General features: G+C 35.2%; 1 protein-coding gene across 8 annotated transcripts; it reads right to left on the bottom strand.

Moving 5' to 3' along the window:
- Positions 1 to 512: 512 nt before the first annotated feature.
- Positions 513 to 24461, bottom strand: CCDC66 (coiled-coil domain containing 66). 8 transcript variants are annotated; one of them, XM_082768008.1, is made up of 19 exons: positions 24376 to 24461; positions 22901 to 22965; positions 21071 to 21093; positions 19608 to 20031; positions 18504 to 18639; positions 18209 to 18312; positions 17107 to 17231; positions 16315 to 16437; positions 13482 to 13735; positions 13025 to 13109; positions 11985 to 12146; positions 10093 to 10237; positions 9503 to 9622; positions 7705 to 8156; positions 6511 to 6548; positions 5931 to 6217; positions 5368 to 5495; positions 1288 to 1374; positions 513 to 647 (listed from the first exon to the last, which is right to left on the bottom strand). In XM_082768008.1, exons 1-18 carry the CDS (start codon positions 24384 to 24386, stop codon positions 1291 to 1293), a joined length of 2766 nt encoding a protein of 921 aa, XP_082624134.1. In that variant the 5' UTR covers positions 24387 to 24461; the 3' UTR covers positions 513 to 647; positions 1288 to 1290. The 8 variants fall into 8 exon arrangements, with proteins under 8 accessions (XP_082624134.1, XP_082624137.1, XP_082624141.1 ...); XM_082768011.1 differs by lacking the exon at positions 24376 to 24461 and adding an exon at positions 23969 to 24363; XM_082768015.1 differs by lacking the exon at positions 9503 to 9622 and having other exon boundaries at positions 24376 to 24459.

Here is a 24461-nt window from a genome sequence, read left to right as displayed (position 1 = left end):
ATGTGCTAAGTTAACCTTGCATTTTCTATAGCAATTCTGTAATTCACTCATGTTATGCAGCATTTTCTGAATCAAAGGCTTCTGGAGAACAGTAGCTGATAGAAAAGTAGCTGTGGTGTGTCAGAATTACCTGTTTAGTTTCACTGATGTCTTTACATACACTAATACCCCAACTCTTACGTTTACAGTTTTTGTTTTCAAGTTGTCCAAAGTCTTTTTTTCAAAACAAAAAAGTAAACTTTTCCCTGATGTTGAATAGCTTCTCTTCTATTAATTGTTTGATTCACTTATTAAATTAGGAACAAACCATGACCAAAGTAGTTTAGCAGTTATCTTACCAGGCAAGTAATCTATCAAAAAAAAAAACCCGCCCTTGCACCAATAAACTGATAATGAATTTTGTGGAAAAACTGTTTTACCAAGTATAATGTCAACTATAGATTCTCACCTATTACATGACTTGGCATGCAAAGGGAGAGGAAAAAGGGAGTGCACATTTATTCCCTCAGCTACTGCTGTAAGGTACCTTCATAGTCAGGTTATTTCTAAAAAACAGTTGCTCCTAGAAGGAATCTTCGGTTGGAGGTTCAGTGGTTTTATTGTATATCAACTAAAATTAATTCAGGTTAGGCATCTTCTGCAGAGATCTGGAAGAAAAACAGTTTTACCCCAAATTACCCTTTCTCTTGAAGGCTAAAATATTTATTTTAAATGCATTTGTTCCTATTCTGGCTGGAAGCATTGAATGCTGACCTGTTCAGACTACTTATAAGTTGACTTCTTTAAAATGCATTCTGTTATTTTGGACCCAGCCATTACAACATTAAGTGCTGCTATCCTGTTTTAACGGGGGTCAGGGGGGTATGTGTGCATGTTGCAATCAGCAGCGCTGTGGTGTTAAAATCTGAGATTAAGTTAATAGACAATTAATTTGTCTAAGCCTAAAACCTGTCTGAGTAAGTACAAGCAGTTTTATGTAGTTAAAAATACCTACCAGCTCCTGAAGCCATTTGGAATGATTCTTTAATCTTTATCAAAAAATGCATAAACAGTACCATACACATCCATTTTTGTACAGTGGCTTGGTGGTTTCTACTAAATGGATGTGTCTTCATGTAGTATGAGGACCATTCTACACAACATCATTAGTTTAATGTATCTTCAATCTCAAAAGCAATGTAACCCTGTAATACTATCAAAATTTGCATAATAAAATGGTTCACAATTAATTACATTAGCAACGTGCTCTGCCTTTACATTTTTAAGAACTCGTACAGTTACATGTACCTTTCAAAAGGGTGAAATAAAATTCTCTTCCTGAGTTATGGTGGGAATTAGTCCAGACTCCAACTCTTTTTGCTTCTGTAGGAGGCCCTAAAATAAATGTAATATAAACATGAATGCTCTGCCTGCCTTATGCAGCCTGAACTAATAAGTGTGCTAGTGAGGTGCAATGCTGTTTAAACACACAACTTAAAGCAGTACAACATAACGCATTCATAAGGGAGGGAACTCAGGCTTTCCTGATTCGTGCAAAAGACTTGCTGAAGTGTGAGTGAAGTGGTAGCCCAGCCTGTTTCCAGGGATGCCTTATGCAGCAGAGACATGGCATTTTCATTGTATTAACTTACTGTCTTGTGTGCCATCACTACACTTGTAGTATTCTAGCATGGTCTTTTATGAAGCCAAACCCCAGAACTTGGTAAGTACCAGCTTGTAGTATTAGCATTGATTATTCTCTAAGACAAAGGAGAGTGTTACCTTTTGACCCAGAACAGTGACAGAAGTATGAGGATGTGCACATTTATGCTCAAACGTAAAAGGTTCCTGCTCTGGTACTAGAAAATTGAGAAAACCTGTAACAAAAAATCCTTACGATTGTATCTTTGGCCATGTGTATAAGTAATACATATCAGCTGTGTCAGGTACATTCATAAATTTGAAATAGTCTTTTTACTGTGATTAACGGGATCATATGAGGAGCTGCATGTGACCCCTTGCTATCTGTTTTAGATCTGTCTGAAGTATGGTACCAAGACAGTATTAAGAGAAAAGCTACAATGGTAACAATGTTAGATTGCAAGACCTTTATCAGCGATAAGGGTTCTAGGCTGATGTTACAGCTCAGCACCTCAACAACTGGTCATCCTAGTGGCACAGAAGGGGAGACAGATCACACAGAACAGGCTTAAGTTAGCATAGAAGCCTGTTAGACTTCACTTTGCATTATTTCAAAAGCAGCAGCTGCCTACTTTCACTTACTTGATAAATTACTTTTTTTTTATAACTAATCAACAGCAGTAACTACTATTTATGTTAATGAGTCAGTGGACTTATTTAGTCCCTTTGCAACAATGACGCTTATTATAGAGTGTTATTGCAATTAGTAGCAAGTTACAAAACAAAAGCAATATTTTTTTTTTGCCTTAAAATGGCCCTGAGCTGAAGTGAAAAAAAAAAAACAAAAACCATTGAACACTCCAAAAAAAAAGAAAGAAAAAAAAAGGGCTATTCAGAAGTACTGTAAAAGGGCTTTAGAGGACAGTAAGGGGAAATACACGCATAGGGACAAGTAACAAGTTCTTGCTTTCTTGCTTTGCCTGTCCTTAGACAGCCTGCTGGTAGTCAGCACGCTCAGTTAGCCATTATAGGCTACAACCTGCTAGCAAGTGTTTTTATTGTGTTTTTATTGCCCTAGGAAAATAAGATGCTTTGGTATGTACTGACTGTTTTGTAGCTGTTGTGTCTTTTAAAAAAGAGAACACAGTGTTGACTTCTTTTTTCACAAATACTTAGTCCACTTTGCCGGATGAAGAAACTCAGGCTTATTCCACTGACAACTTTGATTTAAGCAAGAAAACTAAAGTCTGCTGATAATTCTTATTACTGCCATCACCTGAAATACAGAAGAAGACTTCACTGAGCAACTAAGACAAAGGGAGACTTGCTGAGTTGTAACAAATACCATTACAGACTCACCCTCCCCTGGGCAGAAGAGGGCCCTCGTGGCCCTTTAGTTTTCACTGGTGTATCCAGGGTCCAATGAGTTCAGCTACACTGTTACTAAAACATCCTGATCATATTTTTCTATATACTCTATATGGGTTTTAAAGGCTAAAGACTGGCCAAATATAGCTAGATATGTGTATCCTGAAACTATTAATTGGATAGATATATATACATAAAATTGCGTATATTATCATTTAAAAAAACAAGACTAGATTATCTCCTGAAATAGAAAAACTAAACTCTGCTCTCCTGAAATAGAAAAACTAAACTCTGCTCTTTGGCTTGCTTATATTTCATACAAAATATTGCACTATTCAGTCTTTCTCAATGAAATAACCAACCCAAAACAGATAGAGCACCTCAGTTCAACAGGTAATGTCCTAAATGCATTCTGTAGCTGCTAGGGTATTTTAAAAAGAACTTAAAAAACTTTTTAACTCTTCAAGAACCAACCTTCACTGAAAGACTACCCTTAATGTTACTTTTTAGATATTGTTAGGGCCTGAATACTCACTGTGCAGCAAAAATGTTCCCAAGCTTGTGTCTCCTACATTTGCCAACAATGATGAACTTTAAGCCTCATTAAATATTCATGGATTTTGTTCACCTCAGCAAGCACAAAACTCAAATTATGCTTTGAAGACGTCAGCTTCATTCTTAACTGAACTACCACTGGCAAATGAAGCCTGAATACAAAACACTTGGAAGTTGTGGATATTTAACAAAAATATTAATGGGCATTAGGAAAGACCTAATGTTCTAGTTATGAAGAAAGTCATCTATCTAGAGAAATCTACCTGGAAGTCATGAGAAACTGACCTTTCAGTGTTCTTGTGTCACATCTTTTCTAAAATTACAGGTTAAGTATGCCATGGCTGACACCTCATTTGTGCAAGGGATTTACTTGCTACTGAAGCACTAGGTATGCACATGTGTTTCTCTAAAGCAGACCAGGAGCTAACTAATGGTACTCCATTGTACTTAAGTCTGTCAGTTTCCTTCTTTAATTTGGATCATTTACACAATTTTCTCCTTTAATCTAAAGAAAAATGAATAGTGCTCCTATGTATATGCTTTATTATTTGTCTTCTTATACATTTATTTACTTTTCAGCTATATATAATTTTTCTAAAAAACTGTATCTAATAATAAATGTCACTAATCTAATAAAAAAAATCTAATAAAAGCCACAATCTAATATTCTAATAATAAACAATCTAATCACAAAACAATCTAATTAGATCTAACAATCTAATAATAAAGTCACTAATATCACTATGGAGTCATTCAAAAAAAGGATGATACCAATACACACATATCTTTAATAGTCCTCAAGGAAGAACTGCAAACCTAAAGAAAAATTTTCTTTTTTGTCTTGCAGTCCTCTATCAGACCATTTAGAAGCATGAAAGAAAACTGTTCTTGTGATTGTCCAGGCCTGCGGTTTGAAGCTACTCTGGACCACGGTTCACTGCTAGCAGGTAGAGTATCAAATTCACTCATGTTTTAATAACTTGAAGCTTGACAGTATCTTTTTTTGGTATTCTGACTCCAAACAGAAAAATACGTAACTTCACAGTTACCAACTATAACCTTTGTGCTTCTTAAATCTACTGCAATGTGTGCATCCTTAAAGACAGTCTTGCCTTGTTCAAAATCCCTTGGGCAATCCTGAAGACCTAATAGTTACCAGTAACTTACTACAAATTGAACAATGTATATAAACATAGACAGGCCTCTGGTTGCCTGTGTTATTACACCAAATTACATTTTCTTTTTACTCACAACACCTGACTGATTTGACAAATCCTGAATTTTAAACATTAGCAAAAACACAGCTATCTCGGAAAGATTTTATAAGGATTTTCACACATAATATTTACAGATTGGAATATTCCAGGCCTGATACTTCGATTACCACCCCTCTAACTTTCTGTGCCATCTACATAACTCTGGCATGAGTAGCTTACCAGTCGTATAACAAAGGTTTGAGTGTTCTGTTAAAATACTGTCCTTTTTTCCCTTTGATAATGAAACATTCTTACTATAGGTAATCCTATATCAATACCTGGACAGTAATAAAGTCATTCCTCTTATTTTCAAGTTTTCTCAGGTATTCCACCTTAACATAGTAAATCTAAGGACTACGTAGTTCGTAGTCCTTAAGAGTCCAAGGATGGAAGTAATGCATTAACTAAAGCAAAATTAATGAGGAAAGGTAGAGGTCGAGGCCCAAAACTTATAGGATAGAAAAAAAATGAATTAAAAATGACTATGAGTTATGACTATGTAATAGTTTGCAATGTTCATTTTGACTTCAGTATGTAGACACACGTTTATCGATGACTTTTTGCTTACCTGGCGTAATTCTGACAGTCCCTTGAGAATTGCTTGTTGTCTCTCTCTGATTTTAACTACATCAGGATTTAGAAGAGGATCTCTAGTGTGATCAGAGCTAAATATCTGTCGTGGTGTTTGGTAAGAATCTAAAAATAAATACATATCAAATCAGTTAACAATACTCCTATACATTTTGTTCTAATTTTGTACTAGATTTTCACAGCTTGTGAAAATCAGGTTTTGGTTGCTATTAGATTGTGATCACTTTAAGTCAAATACAACTTAGGTTCCTAAGACCAAAATCTGTATGTAATAATGCCAGAGAAGTGCAATTGTCATTCAGTAAAGATAAACAAACAAACAGAAAAGGACAGATAAAAGAATTATTTTTTTTTTTGCTTTTTTTTTTAATACAAAGTATAAATTTGGTTGTATAGGCATTCTGTACAGTGCTCTGACAAACATGGGTTACAGCAGAATTCAGTAAAAAACAGATATCAAGTTGAACAAAATGTAGCACTTTGAACTAAATCACTCCAACATCTCTTCTACATGAATCAGATCATAATACATTTCAGTACCATTCAACTGTTGATACTGTGGGTCATGTGTTGAAGGTCTAGTCACTGGTGCTTCTGGATCAAGATAATACACTTCATTTGTTCGAACATACGGAATGAACTGTGAAGACAGAGGTCTTCCAGCTTCTGTAACTAGGGGAGGGGAGCTCCTCTGCTGTGCATCTGTCTTGATATTTTTCTCTCTTCTACTATTGTTGTTGTGCATCAGGAAATTAGAAGTATGTGTCTGTTTTTGTTGTACTTGGTGTAACCTGTTCTTAACTGCTGGAACAGGTGATGAGTCAGACCTGTATGAAACAATTTCAGTTAACATATAAAAAATACAAAAGTAATACGATTAAGTTTCTTTAAAAGTAGACAAAAATGCTCAGAAGACTGCACTTCTGCTCTGTTACTCTGCCTTTATACTAGCTATTTATTGTTTATGACTAGCTTGTTTTGTCTTCTCTTCTGTACTTTTGATAGTAGAAAACTAGATGCATGTGAATTATTTAAAACAGTTAAAAATCCGGAAAGAAAAGCATGCATATTTTACTATCTATATATTTATACTTTGCATTAAGGCAGAGTATTGACATACCTTTCTTCGTTCAAATTATTCTTATGTAATTGTTCTTCCTAGGACAAAACCAAGAAAGTCAAAAGTAAAATAAAAGCCCTCCATATTTTTATACTAAACACTGTTATTTCTCAAAACAAGTTTGTTCTGAAATTCCTGAAAAGTTTAGCCCAAAGCAATGATTAATAAAGGAAAGGTCCTATTGTTATATACAGTCAGTAGAAGTTTTCTAATTAAATTAAAATGCGTCTTATGGTATCACACACAGCTTAACTGTCTTAAAAATCTGCTTAAAATTCATTACCCCTTTTTTCAGGAAAGGAATTTTTGAAAATTTAGCTTTCAATAACATACATGCAAAACTTATTTACCGTTAATCATATGATTTACTATTAATCTGATTAAAAAACAACAAACTTGGTTTAACAGATGAATAAATCTTCAAAGGCACCTATGTGAACAGCTATCTAGCTATGTAATTTCACAAACCTTTTTTTTTTTTTTTTTTACCCACAGCTTCTAAAATATGTGTATGTAGCCATAATAAGCAAATGACTAAACAATATTAAGGTGGACACCTTTTCAACACCAGCATTTTTTCTACTGGCAGATGAGAGAAATGTAGGTGTTTATGTATGTATACATACATACAGAGAGAGAGAGAGCAGGCAGGAATATATTTAATCGTATTTCTTTATATGAGAATTGTTTTTTATATGCGAATTGTTTTTTCCCAGCCACATGCTACACATGCTTACTGCAAATGGGGAAGAAAAAAACCCAACTCCGTTAAGAAGTATACATTTTTATGACATTAGAGTACATCCTCAGTAGCACGGATTCTTTGCAGAAATAAGAACTGGACAGGTACTCCTGATCTATTAACCAGCACCACTATATGATGGACAGAAATGCTCAAGTCAGTGATACCATTTCATCCCACACACTACTTTCAATCCAGCTCCCTTTTTACATAATGAAACAATAATAAACTATATCAAATACATGCTTTGGCAGAATGAAACAACAATAAATGACAAAAATCAAGATGTTCTGATCATAACACAAACACGAAGTAAACAAAACACTGCTGTAGTACTGTTCTTTATGCAAAGGGTAGGTGAAAATTCTCAGAGCTTAAGTTACATCCAGGCAGAACTGAGTGAAGTAAGTCTTAAAAATACTCATCATTTGTGCCAGAGAAAATGTAGTTACCTTTCTGATCCTATGTCTCTTATTCTTCATGTTCATTTCTTCGTGAGGTGAAGGAGATCTGTTTTTTGGGCAAAGATTCCTAGGGGTATTTCTTTCTACCAGCTGAAGCAGCTCCATTTGCCGTCTCACTTTGTTTGCTTCCCTTTGTTTTTGTAGCTGTTTAGGGTATCTTTCTGATGCTGGAATATATCTTTTCCCAGGCTTGTTTATGTTCCAGTCAGGTCTTTTAATATGTTTTTCTGAAGATTTAACTTGTCTTTTTTTTCTTGCATATTGATCGTAGATGCCACCATTCTCTTGTCCTGAAATTTTATTTTTATCTGTATACTGCATTTCTTTCTGATATTTGTTGCTGTTGAAGGTTTCCTTATATTCTGTGGAAATATCAGGTGATCCACAACACATAGTTCTTCCCTCAGCTGAATCAATACATGCTGAAGTATTACAGTCATCTAAAAATAAAATGTATTTTAACTTCAAGTGTAAGTTATTCAAATAACTTGTTTGAATGTTGTCTGCACATCAATCTACCATTGCTGATTTTATTCAAAAACCAGTTGCTACAGTTTTATGGTGATTTTTATCCTTTTTGATGTGGAAAAATATAAGATCAATATAAGCAAATTGAGTGAGGAGAAAAAAAAAAAGATTAGAGAACAAAATCAAGTCACTGCAAAGTTAAACTGTAAGTAAAATTAAACTATATTATCTTAAAATGCCAAATTCAGTTTTATCCCTGGTACCCACTGGTTAAGAGCAAAATACAGCTCCTGTTTAGTACTTTAGAATGCTGATGGTTTGGTCATAATCATAGTGCTACTGTCAGAAACTTACTTTCCTAATCTTTGTCTTCCAATGGAAATATTTTGTTCAATTTTTAAATTACTAAAAATCCAGCCTCTTTCTTTACTAATTGGCATATACAAAAATATTAATTACTTTGTAAATGCTCTGAATTTCTAGTAAAATTTCTACCAGCATTATCAAAACCAAAATCATTAATTTTTGCTTATGAAAATACAAATAAATTAAAGCTTTCTCTTCTCAAGTGTTAAGAAGCTAGTAATTTTCTAAATACAAGGTAAAAAACAACTATATATTTCCATTCAATCTACTCATTGAGGCCTCACCTACAACATGAATGAATGTATACTAAGTTCATAGAATAATAGACTTAGAATCATACTTATTTTTTCTTTTGTTTGTTTGTTTTTAATAGTGTGATACATAATCAAGGTAAAGACCAGCAGGTATTCCATCTACATAGACCCACAATTTTGTCTGGATATTTAGGAAGAACTATAAAAAGCTTTTCTAAATGGTTGAATATAACCTTTCATTTTCCAATTAGTCTAGTTTTCTAATTCCAAGATTATGACAGTATTTCTGTCAGCATCTTCAAGGATTCATTAAGGACCCATCCCAGCTTGATACCAAAGCATGTTATATAAGCCTGTGAATATTCACACTGAAGATTACTAAAATATATAACTAAATGCCTTAATAAATTTAGTCCTGCAGGGCTTGTGACCATGACTAAGCCAACACCATACTTCAGACTGGCTGATTTGACTTTGTAATTGGCAGGTAACAAACTATATAGGCATACCGTTTATTTAGAAGAATACAGTGATATATGGTAATACTCTAATATGCCTGTGTCTGTCCAAGTATTTCTTGCTAGCTTTATTCCATTCTGAATGACAGTGATTTGGCCCCGTTGCTCAGTTACACCAATATGCTGTTCCACTGCCTGTATTTCAGTACACCAGGGTAATTAAGTGGAAGGGCTGTGTACCTGTCTGTACAGCGGTGTCTTTCCGAGAAGTCTGCTGATCAATATTACTGCTAATGTCATCAGGAAAGTTATGACGTTGATATGAAATGTCAGTATTACAATTTTCAAATTCAGTGTCACCTGAAAAGAATCAAGGCTTTTTTTTAATGTAGCTTTTTTTTTAAATGTAGCAACATATATTCCATTTAAACTATGCTATCAGGTTATCAAACTATTGTTGCTTAGAACGCAAACCAAAAGGTTGAGAACTATGATTCGGATCTGAATACTCTGCCTGTTTCACTGAAAATCAAGTTGACCATTTATAGGTCTGAATATTCCATATGCCTTCCTGGTGACAGCCTTAGATTTCTTCCTTTATGCAATGTAGCATTTGAAGTTATATAATAATAGTAATATACTAAAATACAGTAGTATTAGTTAACAACGACAGTTGTTCTGAAGGCTCTTTAAATAAACTGAAATGAAATTTGATTCCTGAGGCAAAGGAGCCTTATTACAAATGCAGACTGGCAAAGAAAGAACACTGGCACCTCGTGTGCAAACACCACAGGAACAAACAAACTGAATATGAAAAGATTGGTACTTGCCACCAAGATTCTTCTTAAGTTTTGAAATGTCATGTCCCTTCTGAGCCAAATCTTGAATACGCTGTTCTTGTTTTAATCTCTGTGCTAATTCTTGAGCTTTCTGCATTGTGTGATAGATCTCATTTGTTTTAAGAGTCACAAGTTCCTTTAGAAAAAAAAAAAAGTAAATATGTGATCATTTGAGAATAAAATAGGATTATTTAACCTCCATATAAACCCCAACGTTTACAGAAATCATGTCAACATACATTCGTTTTTTGAGTAAAGTATTTAAAACAAAACCAAAAGAAAAACAAAAAACAACAAGAACTAGTTCAGTAGACGCAATACCTAACATTTAAGTTTTTAATGGTAAATTCAGAAGCTCTGCATTCTGCTGTGCTGATGAAAGGCATTCAATCCAAGCATTAAAAAGCCAGCATCTAGATCCTCTTACTATTTGGATCCTCTTGCTTATTTGGATATTTAACTTCTTTCTGATAAATTAATCCTTTCATAAATGTTATCTGACTTCAGCTATCTATCATCAATGTGGTTTAATGAAATAAAAGCCCAAATAAAAATAAGAATCCTTCCTCCTATTTCCACAGAAAGGAGGCAGTAGAAAGCTCCCTAACAAAGGCAGAACATCCCTAAATCTGAGGCTTATATTTTTAGACCCGGTGGGTTCAAGATGACTGGGCCAAGGAACAACTCCTATCCAAACTGATACTACCATCTCATACCCCCATTCCATTGCATTTGCCAGTGAAAGCAAAACTGATAGCATGACATGTTTGGAAGGAGCTGAGCTATTACATAGAAATATGACTTTTCCTAATTTTTAGCAGTTTCTTCTAGCATCTACGCGCAGATTCTACACTTTTCCCTCCAGAAAATGCAGAGAAATCAAGCATCCGTATTTCTGCAGGTTCTTGAGGAGGCTATGCTTTTGAAAACAGTCTGTTTTATGACATCGCAGAATTCTGCTAACACTTATAGCTGCTACTGTGCCAAAAGAAAAGAGTATGGCTTTAACCTTCTACAGATTCTTCTGTAAGAGGTTAAGAATATATAAAAATGTGAAATTTGTGTACACCGAAGGTCAAAATGTTACTTTCAGTTTAATTTTTAAATGAAACAAGCTTGAAAGTTCAGCAGTAGTTACAGAGGTGAAAGTTCTAGAACATCAACAACTTTTTAAACAATTTTTCCAAATTATATTCTGGAAACTCTTTAATCCAGAGTAAAAGCACATCCAGTTAGATAAAGCTCATGATACTGAACCATCTTAAAAGCACCAACTTATCAACAACAATAATTGGATCGCAGACTTTGAGGTATTTTTTTAATTTAAAATTTATGTTTAAAGTGTATTTTTCTACATTATTTAAAACTACAAGTGCATTTTTGCCAGTTATTATTCATTCATCTTTCTGAAAAGGCCCTTGTCCAAAAAAAAAAAAAACTTGCCTTAAACCTATATTGTACTATATTAATTGAGAAAACAGATTTTGGTTTCAAATGTAGAAATTTCAGGTAGTTTTCATTTTCAAAATGAGGAGGCAGTACCATTTTGAAGGTGAGGAACTGTTTTCCTCAAAAAATAGTATTATTACAGACTGAATTTGGTAGGCAAAAGTCTGTTTATCATTTTGAAACTCTGAAGGACTTTTGTTCATGCTTTAGAGCAGTTATGGTCATGTTAGTGGAGATGTGGCAAAATCCCTTGCACAGTTTCAAAATATATCCTGTCATCTTTTACTCTACTTAAAAATAGTATATCAAAGTAATATACTAGAATAATCAAAACATAGTCTTCCCTCTATTCATAGCTTCTAAGTTTAGTACATACAGATAAATCAGTAAAAAAATGTCCATTTATCTGCATTAAGCAAAATACAGAAAACCACCTCTTTTTGTTTTTGTTTAAGCATATCTTCTTCAAACTGTTTCTGTATCAGTTCTTTTTCTCGTGCTAGGCGCTGTTCTTCCTCGTGTTCTTCCCATTTTCTCTTCTCTTCCTCCAGTTGTTTCTTCTTCCGCTTTTCTTCTACCTGAGCCATTATTGCTTTCTGGTAATATCATAAAAAAGTAGAATTAAAAGGTATAAAATTGAAGATACTACAATCTATTTACTCATATACTTCCATGTATGTGTATAATATTTGGATTTGGAAGCATTAAAAGAGAGACAATTTATTCAAGACAATTTATTAGTTTGTGTAACATTACTAGAGAAAATAGCTGTCTAACAGTTCATTCTTAACGAAAAAGTATTTCAAACACTTTTTTTGTTCTAATTTCTCAAAAGATATGTAGTTGCCTTCCCATTTTTTTTGAACTACCAGCCCAGCAAAGCAGTTTGAAGACAAAATGCGCAAAGATCAACAAATCTCTTTTTCTATCTTCAAAAATTGTTTTGTACATTGCCTGTGAAGAAATAGTGGTCTGATTTTTATCTAATATACTTTGATCTAGCAAGAATTACAGTTTGAGCAGATAGAATCATTACATTTACACTAAGATTTATTTACATTGTGCTATAGACATCTTCATGAAGATATATGTTCAGTTAAGAGTGCAAAAAGTAATGGGAATGGCAGCAGTAAAGTAGATAAAATTTCAAAATTCATGGAAGGGGTATATGCAAGTATCAGTCCTCCTGATGACAGTGGAGACCAAAAAAAATGTGCACAAAACCTATTAGAGCTCTAAAGTCTGTGTTGTGTCTTTCTGAGGTGAGAATTCTGTCACAGAAATGCAATCAACTCCGTACAAATATTAAAAAACTGTAGACTCTGAGAGGAATAATGTTAAACAATTGTAAACATGATCTGAAGAATGAGAGTCAACTGCCTCACTATTATTAAATGTCATGCTTTATTCATATGACAAAACTACATTTCATCCACTCATTACAATGTCATTAAACTTTAAAACAGAAATCTACCTGATGTTCTAACTGTTTCTGTCGCCGTCTGCCTCGCTCTTCAATCTGTGCAGGATCCAGGAGAGCTGTCATTGAACGAAGGAAACTACAAACAAGAAAATGTGTATATGTTTTTAATCATAAAAAGGAAAGTCTAAAGCCTTTCTTAATTAGAAGTCTCAGATTTCAAGTAATATTTTCATATCGAGGTTATCAACATTGCATTAATTAATACAGTTCAATTGTAATGAGTAAGGAAGAAAGTAACCTTGCAGTAAATTTTATTAATGAACAACAGCGGCACTTGTGTCTCACAAAGGTGAAACAACATGTAATTCTGAAAAAAAAGCAAAAGCTAGATGAGATAGATCTAATGATCAGCTTTAAAGGATCTTATTCAAGCACTTTTTTTAATTTCTGAGGAGGTGACAGAAATGAATTAGCTGGGAAGATGGTTACCCTTTCAAAGATCACTCACCTGACTTTCTGACTGTGATCCAAAGCACTGCTTTTAGCAACTTTTTCTGCATTTTCCACCTTTGAGGGCATGAGGTTGCCTAAAGCTGCAGGTGAAAAAGGGTGAACAAAAGCAGTCAGCTCCTTAGGGTCAGGTGACAGGCAAAGACTTTCAGGCTGCTTTTTGTACATTCCATTTAAAGGGTGTTGTGCATTAGCATTAAGGTGGTTCTTTAAAGAATCAAAATGCATTGCCCATCTGCCATGCTCTTCAGCCTAAATAAATACGAAGCAACAAAAAATGGAAATGTGCTCAATTACATTGTTTCTATAAAGCATGGTTAACAAAAGAGTTAGACAATACGTATTTTGTACAACAGGAACATCTGAAAATCTTTGTTTTGGAGGTACAATACACAGAGCAGTTAATTTCCTAGATGGCAAACAGAACTATTTCTGATGCATACAAGTCAGATCAGAAATTACACTGCTGATCAATACACTTGGTCAGCACCAACATATTTCTATTATATTGACAGCAAAGACAAACAAATGAACAAACCAGAAAGTTCAAAACAAACAAACAAAACAACATTAAAAAAAAAAAAAAAAAAAAAAGCTAACATGAAATCAGGCTTTTTGTTATGGCTTTTTCAATTTATATCACTATTCCATCCCATATTTTTTCAAATAGTACTGCACTCTTCTCCTTTTGTGTATATATTCTCTCCCTTATAACATGAACAAGTGGCATGCTTTACACCAGCCCACATTTACCGCCTCTGCTTTAATGGTGGATAATAGCAGAATTACTGTGCACTGGGCAGAGATGTTACTCTATTACTTCCTGTTTTCAGCTTGACAGGCCCATTGTAAAATAAGCCTTATTTTCCACCCACACCATCCGTCATTTTCAATTAAACACAAGAATCCTAGCAAAGTACCTGAAACTTCTTTAGAGGTAGCATATTGGCTTTTTAAGTCTACATTCTGTACCACCTGAGCTTATTTTTTTGGCATCATGATGGGAACTGAATATTTTAATATTTCATTAATCAAAGATTTTTACCTAAGGGACCTTTGTTTTTGCTGTAGGTACTGAAATTGTTTTTTTCTTTTCAATAAAAGAAGATTTGTTTCTCTGGAAGGCCTGGGGAACAGCTCCCTCAAATTTTGCATTCTGCAGAAAACAAACTAATGTAATCCACTTAAAGCTTTCTGAGAGTCACTTCCTTGAACAAAAAGCCACCTTCTTTAAGCAAAGTTTTATACCTATTTAAAAAGACACAAGAAACACTTAGTCCAAATAATAAGAATCCAAATAATTCTTTCTCCTGTTTCCTAAGTTTTGCCTTTCCTTTGAACACATTAATGTGGAACCACACAAGAGCAGTTAAAAAAATCTATTTTATTCTTATGTAAATCTGCAGTGAAATATGTAGAAAGGCTGAGAGTGTGACACAAGACCTGAAAATAAGATGCTGAAGTAACAAGATTAAGTACATGTAGCTTTCTTTCAAAAGGGGCTGGAAGTGAGATTACTGTAAGGTGGGTAACTACATCCATCTCCCCAGGGCACAGCTATCAAATTAAAAAAAATGAGGCAGCTAATGCTGGGACCTTTCACAGCTGTGTTGCTTTCATAACATACAGCTCAGTTTGCAAAGTGGTGTCACCTGTAAGTACGTGACCAACCTTAGCAAGAAGGTGGGTTTTTTTGGAGGTGGTTAGGAAAGCTCTCTTCTAGCATTATGAACTATGGAATTGAAATGATGAGTTTCTGTGCAGGGATTGTGTAATTGCTGTATTAAATGCTTTAGTTGAAAGTAAAAGCTGCAGCCTTTTAATACAGAAGTTTGTAGGTTATGAATGCTCGTATCAGGCAAGTTTTGGTAATTGGGATTCTTGTTCACTAATAATACTGAGAATAGTGAATATACCTGATACATAGCAAGAGGATTGTTTGATCCTGGGTTAAAGCTACACACAGCAATTTGGAAATCTGGATTCTAGCTATAGTACAGTGTTTCTTCATTTCAAAAGACAAGAGACTTTAGAAGATCATGTCAATGTTGGTCTGTATAAGAACAGAGAATGTTTCACTTAACTTAAAATCAATAGTAAGATAGAAATAGTAACAGTAAAGGAAATAAGTCTTCTTCCATATAAAGAACCTGAAGGGGTGTGAGACATCTTGCCCAAACCAGTCAAGAGTATTAAGTCTCCACATATCTGACCTGCAAAGCAATTATATTGGCCACAGTTTTCCTCTGAGATCCTTTGTAAGAGACCTGTGTTCAACAGCCTGAAAAAACTGAAGGATAAAAAAGGTAGGGCTACTTTCTTCTATCCTTTTTGGAGTAGAAATGTTTAAAAAGCTTCATTAACATGTACATGTGTGCATATGTATGTCTTAAAGTAGTATTTCCAGAAACAAGATGTGAACACCACTGTGACACACTGTGATTGTCTTTAACTTTCCTTCTTTTTTTTCTCATCTTCTTTGGTAGTCTACAGGAATTTTCTTTTTGCATAGCGTCTGGCTATTGTCTCTACAAAACCTTCCAGCCCCTGGTGCTTTCAAACTACGATGTGTCAGGAGGGGGGAGGAGTTGGAGGTAATACCACTGTTCTCATCAAACTAGACACACTGTTTTCTGCCACCAAATACTGGAACAGCTATTGGCTAAGTAGGCAGCTCTCTTGAGTTTATGATTGAAAAACTGGATGTGCTGCATTCAATTACATCTTTGTCGCTAGTTCATTAGATCTAAGATTTTATCTCTTATTTCTTATTCCAAAAGTTGAAATAAAAGTTGCTCTTATTCCAAAAAGTACCTCTAAACCACAGATACCTTTGATAAATTCAGTTTTTCTTCTGTTTTTCGTAGCTTAGCTTCTTCCTTCTGTTTGTCCAGCTCGTCAATCCACTTCTTCTGTTGCTCATGCTTTGAAGGTTGTTCCTGTGGCACAGCTTCCTGAAATAAGATAAATGCCAATCTATTACTTGTAGCAACCATTAATATGTATTGAGTACAGTGTGTTTGTACATGTTATGTACAAGCTCTTATGGGGGCAAGGTGATAACACTTTCTAGGAATGCTGAGTATGCCACAAAAAAAGACATTTGCTTTTACTGTAATAACTGACAGCAGATACAAAGCTATCCTGTTTGAAAGCAATCAATTTCACTGTAGAGGCAGTCTCCCCTGAGAATGCGTTTATCTGACACAGCATTCTCAAAGTGACAGTTGACTTTCTGAAAGAAGTTAGAATAAAAGTCAAAAGACTATGCTTATTATTCTGTAAGCAGAGCTAATGAACAATGCAAATAATTATATAACCGTTGAGATTATTCCTCAAAAAGATTCATACCTTTTAGTTAGTAATCAACGTGGAAAGACAGAAACAGGTTGTTCATGACATAAATATATTAATTTGTAAAACAAACTGGAGCAACAGGTAAGTTTGATATAGGGAGTTGACAGCACTTCAGAGAGCTTAAACTAATCATTGATATTTGATTTTGCTACCAGTTACTGCTGGATCCATACAAAAAAGAAAATCTTGTATGAATTAAAAATTGAACAGTTTCAGAACAGTGCAGTGGAAACTGTGTTCTTCAGTGTTTCTACTGATAGCTTTACCTTATCTGGGTTAGCTGTTTCCATTTTCTCAGTATGTGTTTTTTGATTGCCAGATTTTGCCCAGAAACATCCCACCTCTTCTTCTAAAGTTTCTTTCAACTTCTTCTTTAGTGCTACCTGTTCATCTTCAGGAGGAAGGGTGGGGAGGGAAGTGCACAAAACTGGTGAGAATTCCTAGTACAGGCAGGTAGATGCATTTATTAAAATAAATAATTAAAAAGGCACACCGGCTCTACAGTTTGGTTTGTAAAAAGGGCTACTAGATGAAGTCACTCCTGTGTGAGCTATCAGTTTAAATGTGATTTTGCTCTTAAAGGGGATGGCTGCTGAGTCTCTGCCCAGAGATGTGGAGGTAACAGGAATCTCTGAGAAGACTACAAACACTGAAGGATTAAGAATAACTGAGAAGGAGAGGGAAAACTAAGAGAAATAATAATAATTAAAAATTCAATTCTCATTTTTTATTAATACTAATAATCTAAGATCACTCTATAGCTGCACTGGGTTAGTAATACTAAATGCAAACTACTAACAGTGCAGAATCAAACTGAATAGTCTACATCCAAGTTGAAAACAAAACATTCCTGTATATCAATCATGTAAAGCCTGTGGCAAATTAAGCTTTTTTATTGTGTTAAACACTCTCAATTTGCTGCAGATTCCCTTTGGCTAGGCATAAGGCAAGGCTGCAAACTATTTCAAGGTCAGATTGCAACCAACATTCAGTCACAATGGTAGATAAGGCAACACTTTTCCCTTAAAATAAGCAAACTCATCTGTTAATGATAATGGCTATCAGAGTGAAAGAATGTGACCAAATCAGTAGCCAGTAACTCCTACAATATGAAGTATAAACAAATGTACTTGTTTACAAGAATATTTTGTTCAGAAGCACACAATATGTTACAGATTTTTCTTTACAGATTTTTTTGAAACTCATAAATGTCAATCTTTCGTAGAGACAAATGAAAGTACGTAACTTCCAAATTTGTAGCAATTGCATTGATACAAGTAGATCTATAAAAGCATAAGGAATGCAAGGTTTCTTGGCATCCTGAGCATATTAAATTGATCAAATATAAATAGTCTGTATTGTAATTACCCAATTCTTTCTTCCATTGTGTCTTTTTAAATTCTAACAAGGCTTTCTCCCCTTCTCTTTCACCCAAGGTAGTAAACATGTCAGCTGGTTTCCATGACTCCTTTCTAGAGGAGGATAGAAAAAAAACAATAACAAAAAAGCTTATCTGTTAAATTTTGAATACTAATTTAAAAGTTACCTTTAGATATATTCTTACTGTGATTAAGAATATTAATTCTTACTTTAATAAGAAGATTAACAATATTAATCATTAATGGGGACACTTTTTTGTAGACAATAACACAGATTTACATACATAACTTTCTGTCCTTGTTGCAGATATGACTCTTGTTTCCTGCTTGAGTTAGAATTAGCTTCATCTGGAACAGATGAAACTTCATTGTAGCATTTCTCCAAAAAGCTTGTGTTTTCCTCTGATGACTCATTAGCGGCTGTAATAGAATACAAACACATCTTAATGTAAATATATACATATATATCCACATGTAAGTAAATAAAGCATGTGTGCCCACTAAATACTTCTCAATATTTACTACTTTAAAAACAAGAAACTTGCAAACTCGACATTCTTTAATAGAACGGTTTTTAGCTCTGCTTGCATGTTTAAGGCATGTAAGTTAAAACTTCACAGGGTATTTTTAGAATGCTAGACTTATAATAAATGCTTCTACTTGACAAACAGCTCAGACTTTTGTACTCAGTAAAAGTAATTTCTGTTTTGTAATTACTTAATTTCAGTGTGTCTTGTTTGTGGTGACAAAGAGCTGACTTCTTTCATAGGTCTACAAACAGGAGTAAAGATGTAATACAAGAACATACACAATAGTTCTCACACGTGGCACTATAAGGACTGCAAAACAAGTAATACTCAACAGTAGTATTACAGCTAGGCAAAAAGATGCATGTATATCTTGGGGCCAGAGGAAAATGTCTCTGCTGCTCTTGAGATGCATAGCAATACCTAAAATCTTCATACAACCAGAAAGTCCTAACTCTGTGTGTTGTTATTTTTATTTTCAAACTTATAATGGTAATGGTACAGTGCCATTCCACTATGTATCTTTTTCCTCAATGTAAAATACTTAATTTCAGCACAAAACGTTGGCAGTTGCTTGCTTTCTTACTCTGCAAAATATTAGAGTACTATCAAGCAATTCCTAATTTTTACTGTTAGCATTAACATGTTTGATTCCTAAACAGTAATAGGCAATTTCATAATTTCATATCTATAGTAGCAAACAGTATGTTGTCAGAGACCATTGGAGTAACATCTCTGCAGCATGCAAATGAACTTAAATTATGAATTCAAAATTAAACTTTCATGTTTAGTTCCATTTCCATGAAACAAACTTCATCTATCTGTATGGAAACTGTACTTTTACAGCAGGATGCACCTTACCCGTTTCCTCTTGCTTTTCATTATGAGTCTCAAAGATGCTTCTAGTTCCTTCTTTTACAGTCATCAAAATCTGTTGAAGCTGTTCTTGTGTTAAACACACCAAATTTCCTAGGTCTTCAGCTGATACACGTATATGTGGATTTTGATGTCTCTGTTTACTTTTTGTAACATCAAGATTCTCTGAATCAGGCTTCCTGTTTGTGTTATCTCTTTGAAAAATCAAAGAGTGATCTCTATCTGTGGCTTCATTTGAAGAAGGTTTAGTTACTTGCATTTTTTCACCTTTTGTCATTGATAAGCATGATTCACTCCTTGGTTTTGCTAAGTTTTCCTGCTTGATACAGGCATTCTGCGTTGACCTCAGAATATGTCCAGTATGCCTTATTCTCAATACCTGTTTAGGGACTCTGGCTTTATTGCCCATCTTTTAAAAAAAAAAAAAAAAAAAAGTAAGACTTCACCAGGTATTAAATAAGCTAAGGAAATAAATTCTCAGAAGTACCAAACAAAAACATTTAAGCAACAGGTAAAAGAGTCATTTTTCCTTTCTGTTCCATCAGTAGAAACTATGTTTAAACTAGTGAAATATCTTTGAGTGCTAGGAATACCTTAAATGAGGATACAGCACCTAAATTTGAATATATAAAGATGACATGAAAAATTACTTGACACACCATAACATTTAAAAGAATCCATGAATATTCCTTCATTCTTCTTTGGTATTTCTGAAGTATGGCTTTGAACAGGTATATGTCTTCATGAAACAGCCACAACTATTTCAGTCTTGACTCTTCCGTTCTGTAATAACATTACCCTTTCCAGGCTTCCTGATATACACTCGTATTTATCTCACAAGTACAGGCTTGCTCTGGTTCCCCTGCTCACTGCATTCCAGTTTTACTAAGACAGGGACAACCTATACAACTACACTGGGACTAAAACACATTTCAGATCATATTTACCAGAATCCCTTTAGGGTTTCTGAAAGTTCCAATTTGGGTGACTTCCTGATTGGCAAACTAAAGCATTTTGCAAAGGTAAAAGTAGTCATATAACTTAAAATTCAACCTTGTGTTGATGATGTTGTTGTTGTTGAACTCTTTTTAAATTCAGATTGGATATAGGAAAAGGTTCTACACTGAAAGGGTGGTCAGGCACTGAACAGGCTCTCCAAGGCAGTGGTCACAGCACTGAGCTGCTGGAGTTCAAGAACTGTCTGGACAACACTGCCAGCCATAGGGTCTAATTTTTAGGTGGCTCAGTGTGGAGCCAGGAGTTGGACTCGATGATCCCTGTGGGTCCATTTCAACTCAGGATATTGTATGATGTGAACCTGAGAAATCCATTTTCATAAACATAACTGATTACAAACACTGAGACACTTCAACTGTGTTTTCAAATGTCTGTTAACAAATTGAAGAGTATAATGTATGAAGTAATTGAGAAGTAATTTCTTCACTTACCTTCACTGAAAGCCTTGATTTATCTTTTGGGAAACAAACACAAATATGTGAGAGCAGTGTTTAACAGCAACTTCCTCCTGAAAAACAGATCTTAAGAAATTCACAAACTATTATAGTCATCTGCTATTTTGTAAGGTGGGGCAAGTACTTTCCCTGTAACATCTGCCTCTATTATTTTACTTTAAAAAAAAATAAAAAAATCAGAATATACACTTCAAAAGTATGTTGGAAAACAAAACAAAAAACCCATCTGGATATATTTCAGTATCTATCTTCAGTCATCTATAGAACTACTGTACCAGTCTGATCTTCCCCTGCTACTTGTTCTTTTTCCCAGAGATCCCAGAGGTTTATGGCTTATTTTTAACTGTTTGTTTATTGTGCTTTTTTGGTTTGCTTTCTGTGTCACATTTTTCCAGGACAGTCCATGCATCCAACCCCATATACTACATGATGTTATGTCTCCATCACTTACAGCCTAAAGAAACAACACTTTCATAATCGCACCACCCTTTACTGTTCCCCCATATTGCTGCCCTGAAGTATACATACTCTTCAGTATTTTAAGCCAAGTTTTGCACAGAGCTGGTGGTTACAAAAATATTATGTTTAATATAATACTTAATAATAAAGAATATTATAATACTGGTTAATAGAGAGAATGTGATACTCAACATGAGAAATCTTGCACACATGGGTAAGGGAAAAGGAGGAGAAAACAAGTGGAATGGTACTTTGGTGGAACAAATCTCTGAAGATAACGCTGCTTCAGCTGCACTATGCAATCATTGCTCTGACAGTGGTTGTCATACATTTTGCACTGGTAGCTCCTGAATTTTTTTTGCATTGGAGAATACTAACCGTTCAGACTTTCTGCAAAACACCCTATTAATAGTCTTCCATTTAGATGAACATTTTAAAACTTGGGAGTATGCTAAATCTCTCCTGGAGAGCCATGCATTAAATTGTGAACCATCTCATATTTTCCATAATAAAGAGTGTTACCCTTTAATTATAATTAAGAGTGTTACCCATAATAAAGAGTGACCCTCTGAATAGGGTCAGTGAATTTTCCATGTATGATGTGAGCTACGTTTGAGGTAAGTGAAAGCTGTAGCGCTGCTGTTTCAGAGGTGTTGCAAGGTTTTGTCTCCAGTAGATGTATTGCTTGTTGACTCTCATAATGTCTCATTTGACAGCAAAAAGTGGAATATAATTTGGAGGGCATTAAATGGAGAATTCCTGTACCCTGAATGCCATCAGTTAGAGAAAATGGTTTTATGCTTGTATAGATTTGATAAATGTTTATGTTTGATAAAACAAAAACCTTGATTTTAATAAAGTTTAATTATTAACATATGAGAGTTTTTTCTAGTGTGGTAGCAATGAGATCTGGCCTAAATAAACAACTCATTGAAAATGATAAATCTCAGTTGCCAGATACTAAAACTACTTTAAATTCAAAAGCATGGTATAATAGAATTTTAAATTAAGCAGGGAGTTACTAAGCTGCTTTTTCCTTGTTAATAAGTGCTACTAAGTTGCAGGTGTTCTATAGTTATGACAGTCTATATACAATAGTACTTAACATTTTATGAAGGCAGACAAGCTCTAAACTGTCAAGACAATTTGGCAGCTGTTCACCTGTGGACAGACTACTCAGATGTTCAGTATCAACCTAGACCAGTGGCAAGTTGGTTAAGAGGGCCACGTAATAGCATTGTACAAATATTCTTCCTAATCTGAATATTTCAATAAAGCTGTGGTTCATATTGCTTAGAAGTCTAAGAAGCTTTAAAAATTACTTCAGATAAATGACTGAAAAAATACCATAAGAAGCCAAAATTAGCCTAGGCTTTCCATCCAACACTTCAGTTTCAAGCTTCAGTCCATCTCTGCAAAAGGAGAAAGAGAGAGAAAGAAAGAAAGAGAGAGAGAGAGAGAAGTCTGAACTATTAAGTAATATGGTAATGGTTAAGATCTTTACATCAATAACAAAAACAACTGTAGTCCATTATAACATTATATTTACTGTAGGTCAAGGTGGACTTTCAGTCTCCAACTTTGTGTATTTGTGAGCAGTTCCTCAATCCAAAGAAAACAGGTCACAAAAAGGATACATTTTTATTAATGATACTGGAAAGTTTGGATTAGCCCATTACAAGGTATGTCTTTAGAGTGAAGGTGTTACTGTATTCTAGAAAAAATACTAAACAATCTCTGTGAATTCCTGCACTGTTCATTGTGAAGTGTTGCATTCTAAAGTCTTGAACTATGCTTCCATGCAAAATAGTACTGTAAGGAATGTTCTAGCAATTCATGTCAATAGAGGGCTTGAAGGGTAAACCTTGAGTCTCTGATATCTGGGGATACGATAACAAAGGGGTTTCAGAATAACTGCTAACTATTGTGACTACTACATGGGACGCTACGCAAGTCCCTGATATCTGGCCAAGATGGACAAAGGAGAAGGACAAGGACAAAGCCTGGGAGGAAGACTACGAGCCTTCAGCATGAGAGACTCCCCAAGGGACCACTGGAGACTGATAACGCATGCACCAGTGGGAGGGTTCGGATTCCGGGAACTAATTATAATAACCTTGCCTTTTCTAGAAGTAGTAATGAATAATGAATATGTATTGACCTAGAAGCATAAAAAACAGCTGCCTGATGTAATGCGTGTGCGTGTTGGAGGAGCCCAGGCTCCCTGCGCACCCAGTGCTGCTTACTTACCTTTTATTAACCCCATAAATAAATCTTATAAAGCTAAATTGACTCGAAATTTATAACAGTACAATTTGTTTTAAGTAGAACAAATGTTACCATAAGGATTTATAAAAACAAACAAAAAGCGAACAAAAAAACCCACGCGCAACAAACATAAAAAAAAAAACAAACCATGGGAAGGCCTCGCTATGAGCACAAAGTGCCCAACGCCTTTTCTTCTTCCACGTAATTAAGAAAATCTGTCCGATTCATTCTCGGGGTACTCAAAATAAAGTTTATGTTGAAGCTGCCTTTCATTGAAAACCCCAGGCGCTCGTAGCTTTCTACTGAGCACCGTTCCAATTAACATGGCGAAGGGGCCCGAGGCTGCCAGCGGGCTGCGGCAGGCCCGCGGGTCTTCCGGCCGGCTGAGGGCCCTGAGGGACAGGGCCAGGCCCGGGGCCTCTTCCAGGGCCCTGAGGGACGGGACGGGGCTCGGCTCGGCTCGGCTCGGGGCTTCGCGGGGACCGCCAGCAGCGACCGGGGCGGAGGCGGTGCCCACAGGCGGCCGTGAGGAGGGCCCCGCTCCCGCTCCTTACCCCAGGTTCATGGCGCGGCCGGGCCGTGGGTGCTGAGGGGTGCCTGGGGCCGCCTCGGGCGCCCGCGCTCTGTGTACGGCCGTTGC

Source organism: Aythya marila, assembly GCF_965140915.1.
Source record: "Aythya marila genome assembly, chromosome: 10".
Classification (NCBI taxonomy): Eukaryota; Metazoa; Chordata; class Aves; order Anseriformes; family Anatidae; genus Aythya; species Aythya marila.
Note: the sequence above shows the minus strand (reverse complement) of the source record. Positions and strands in the feature narration are given on the sequence as shown.

What these genes read in the sequence shown, in the direction of transcription:
- CCDC66 (XM_082768008.1), bottom strand. An exon ending in ACAATGGAAGAAAGAATTGG is followed by an intron (nt 17,232 to 18,208) that starts GTAATTACAATA and finishes TTCCTCCTGAAG; the next exon opens with ATGAACAGGTAGCACTAAAG. An exon ending in TTAAACAAAAACAAAAAGAG is followed by an intron (nt 10,238 to 11,984) that starts GTGGTTTTCTGT and finishes TTTTTTCTAAAG; the next exon opens with GAACTTGTGACTCTTAAAAC.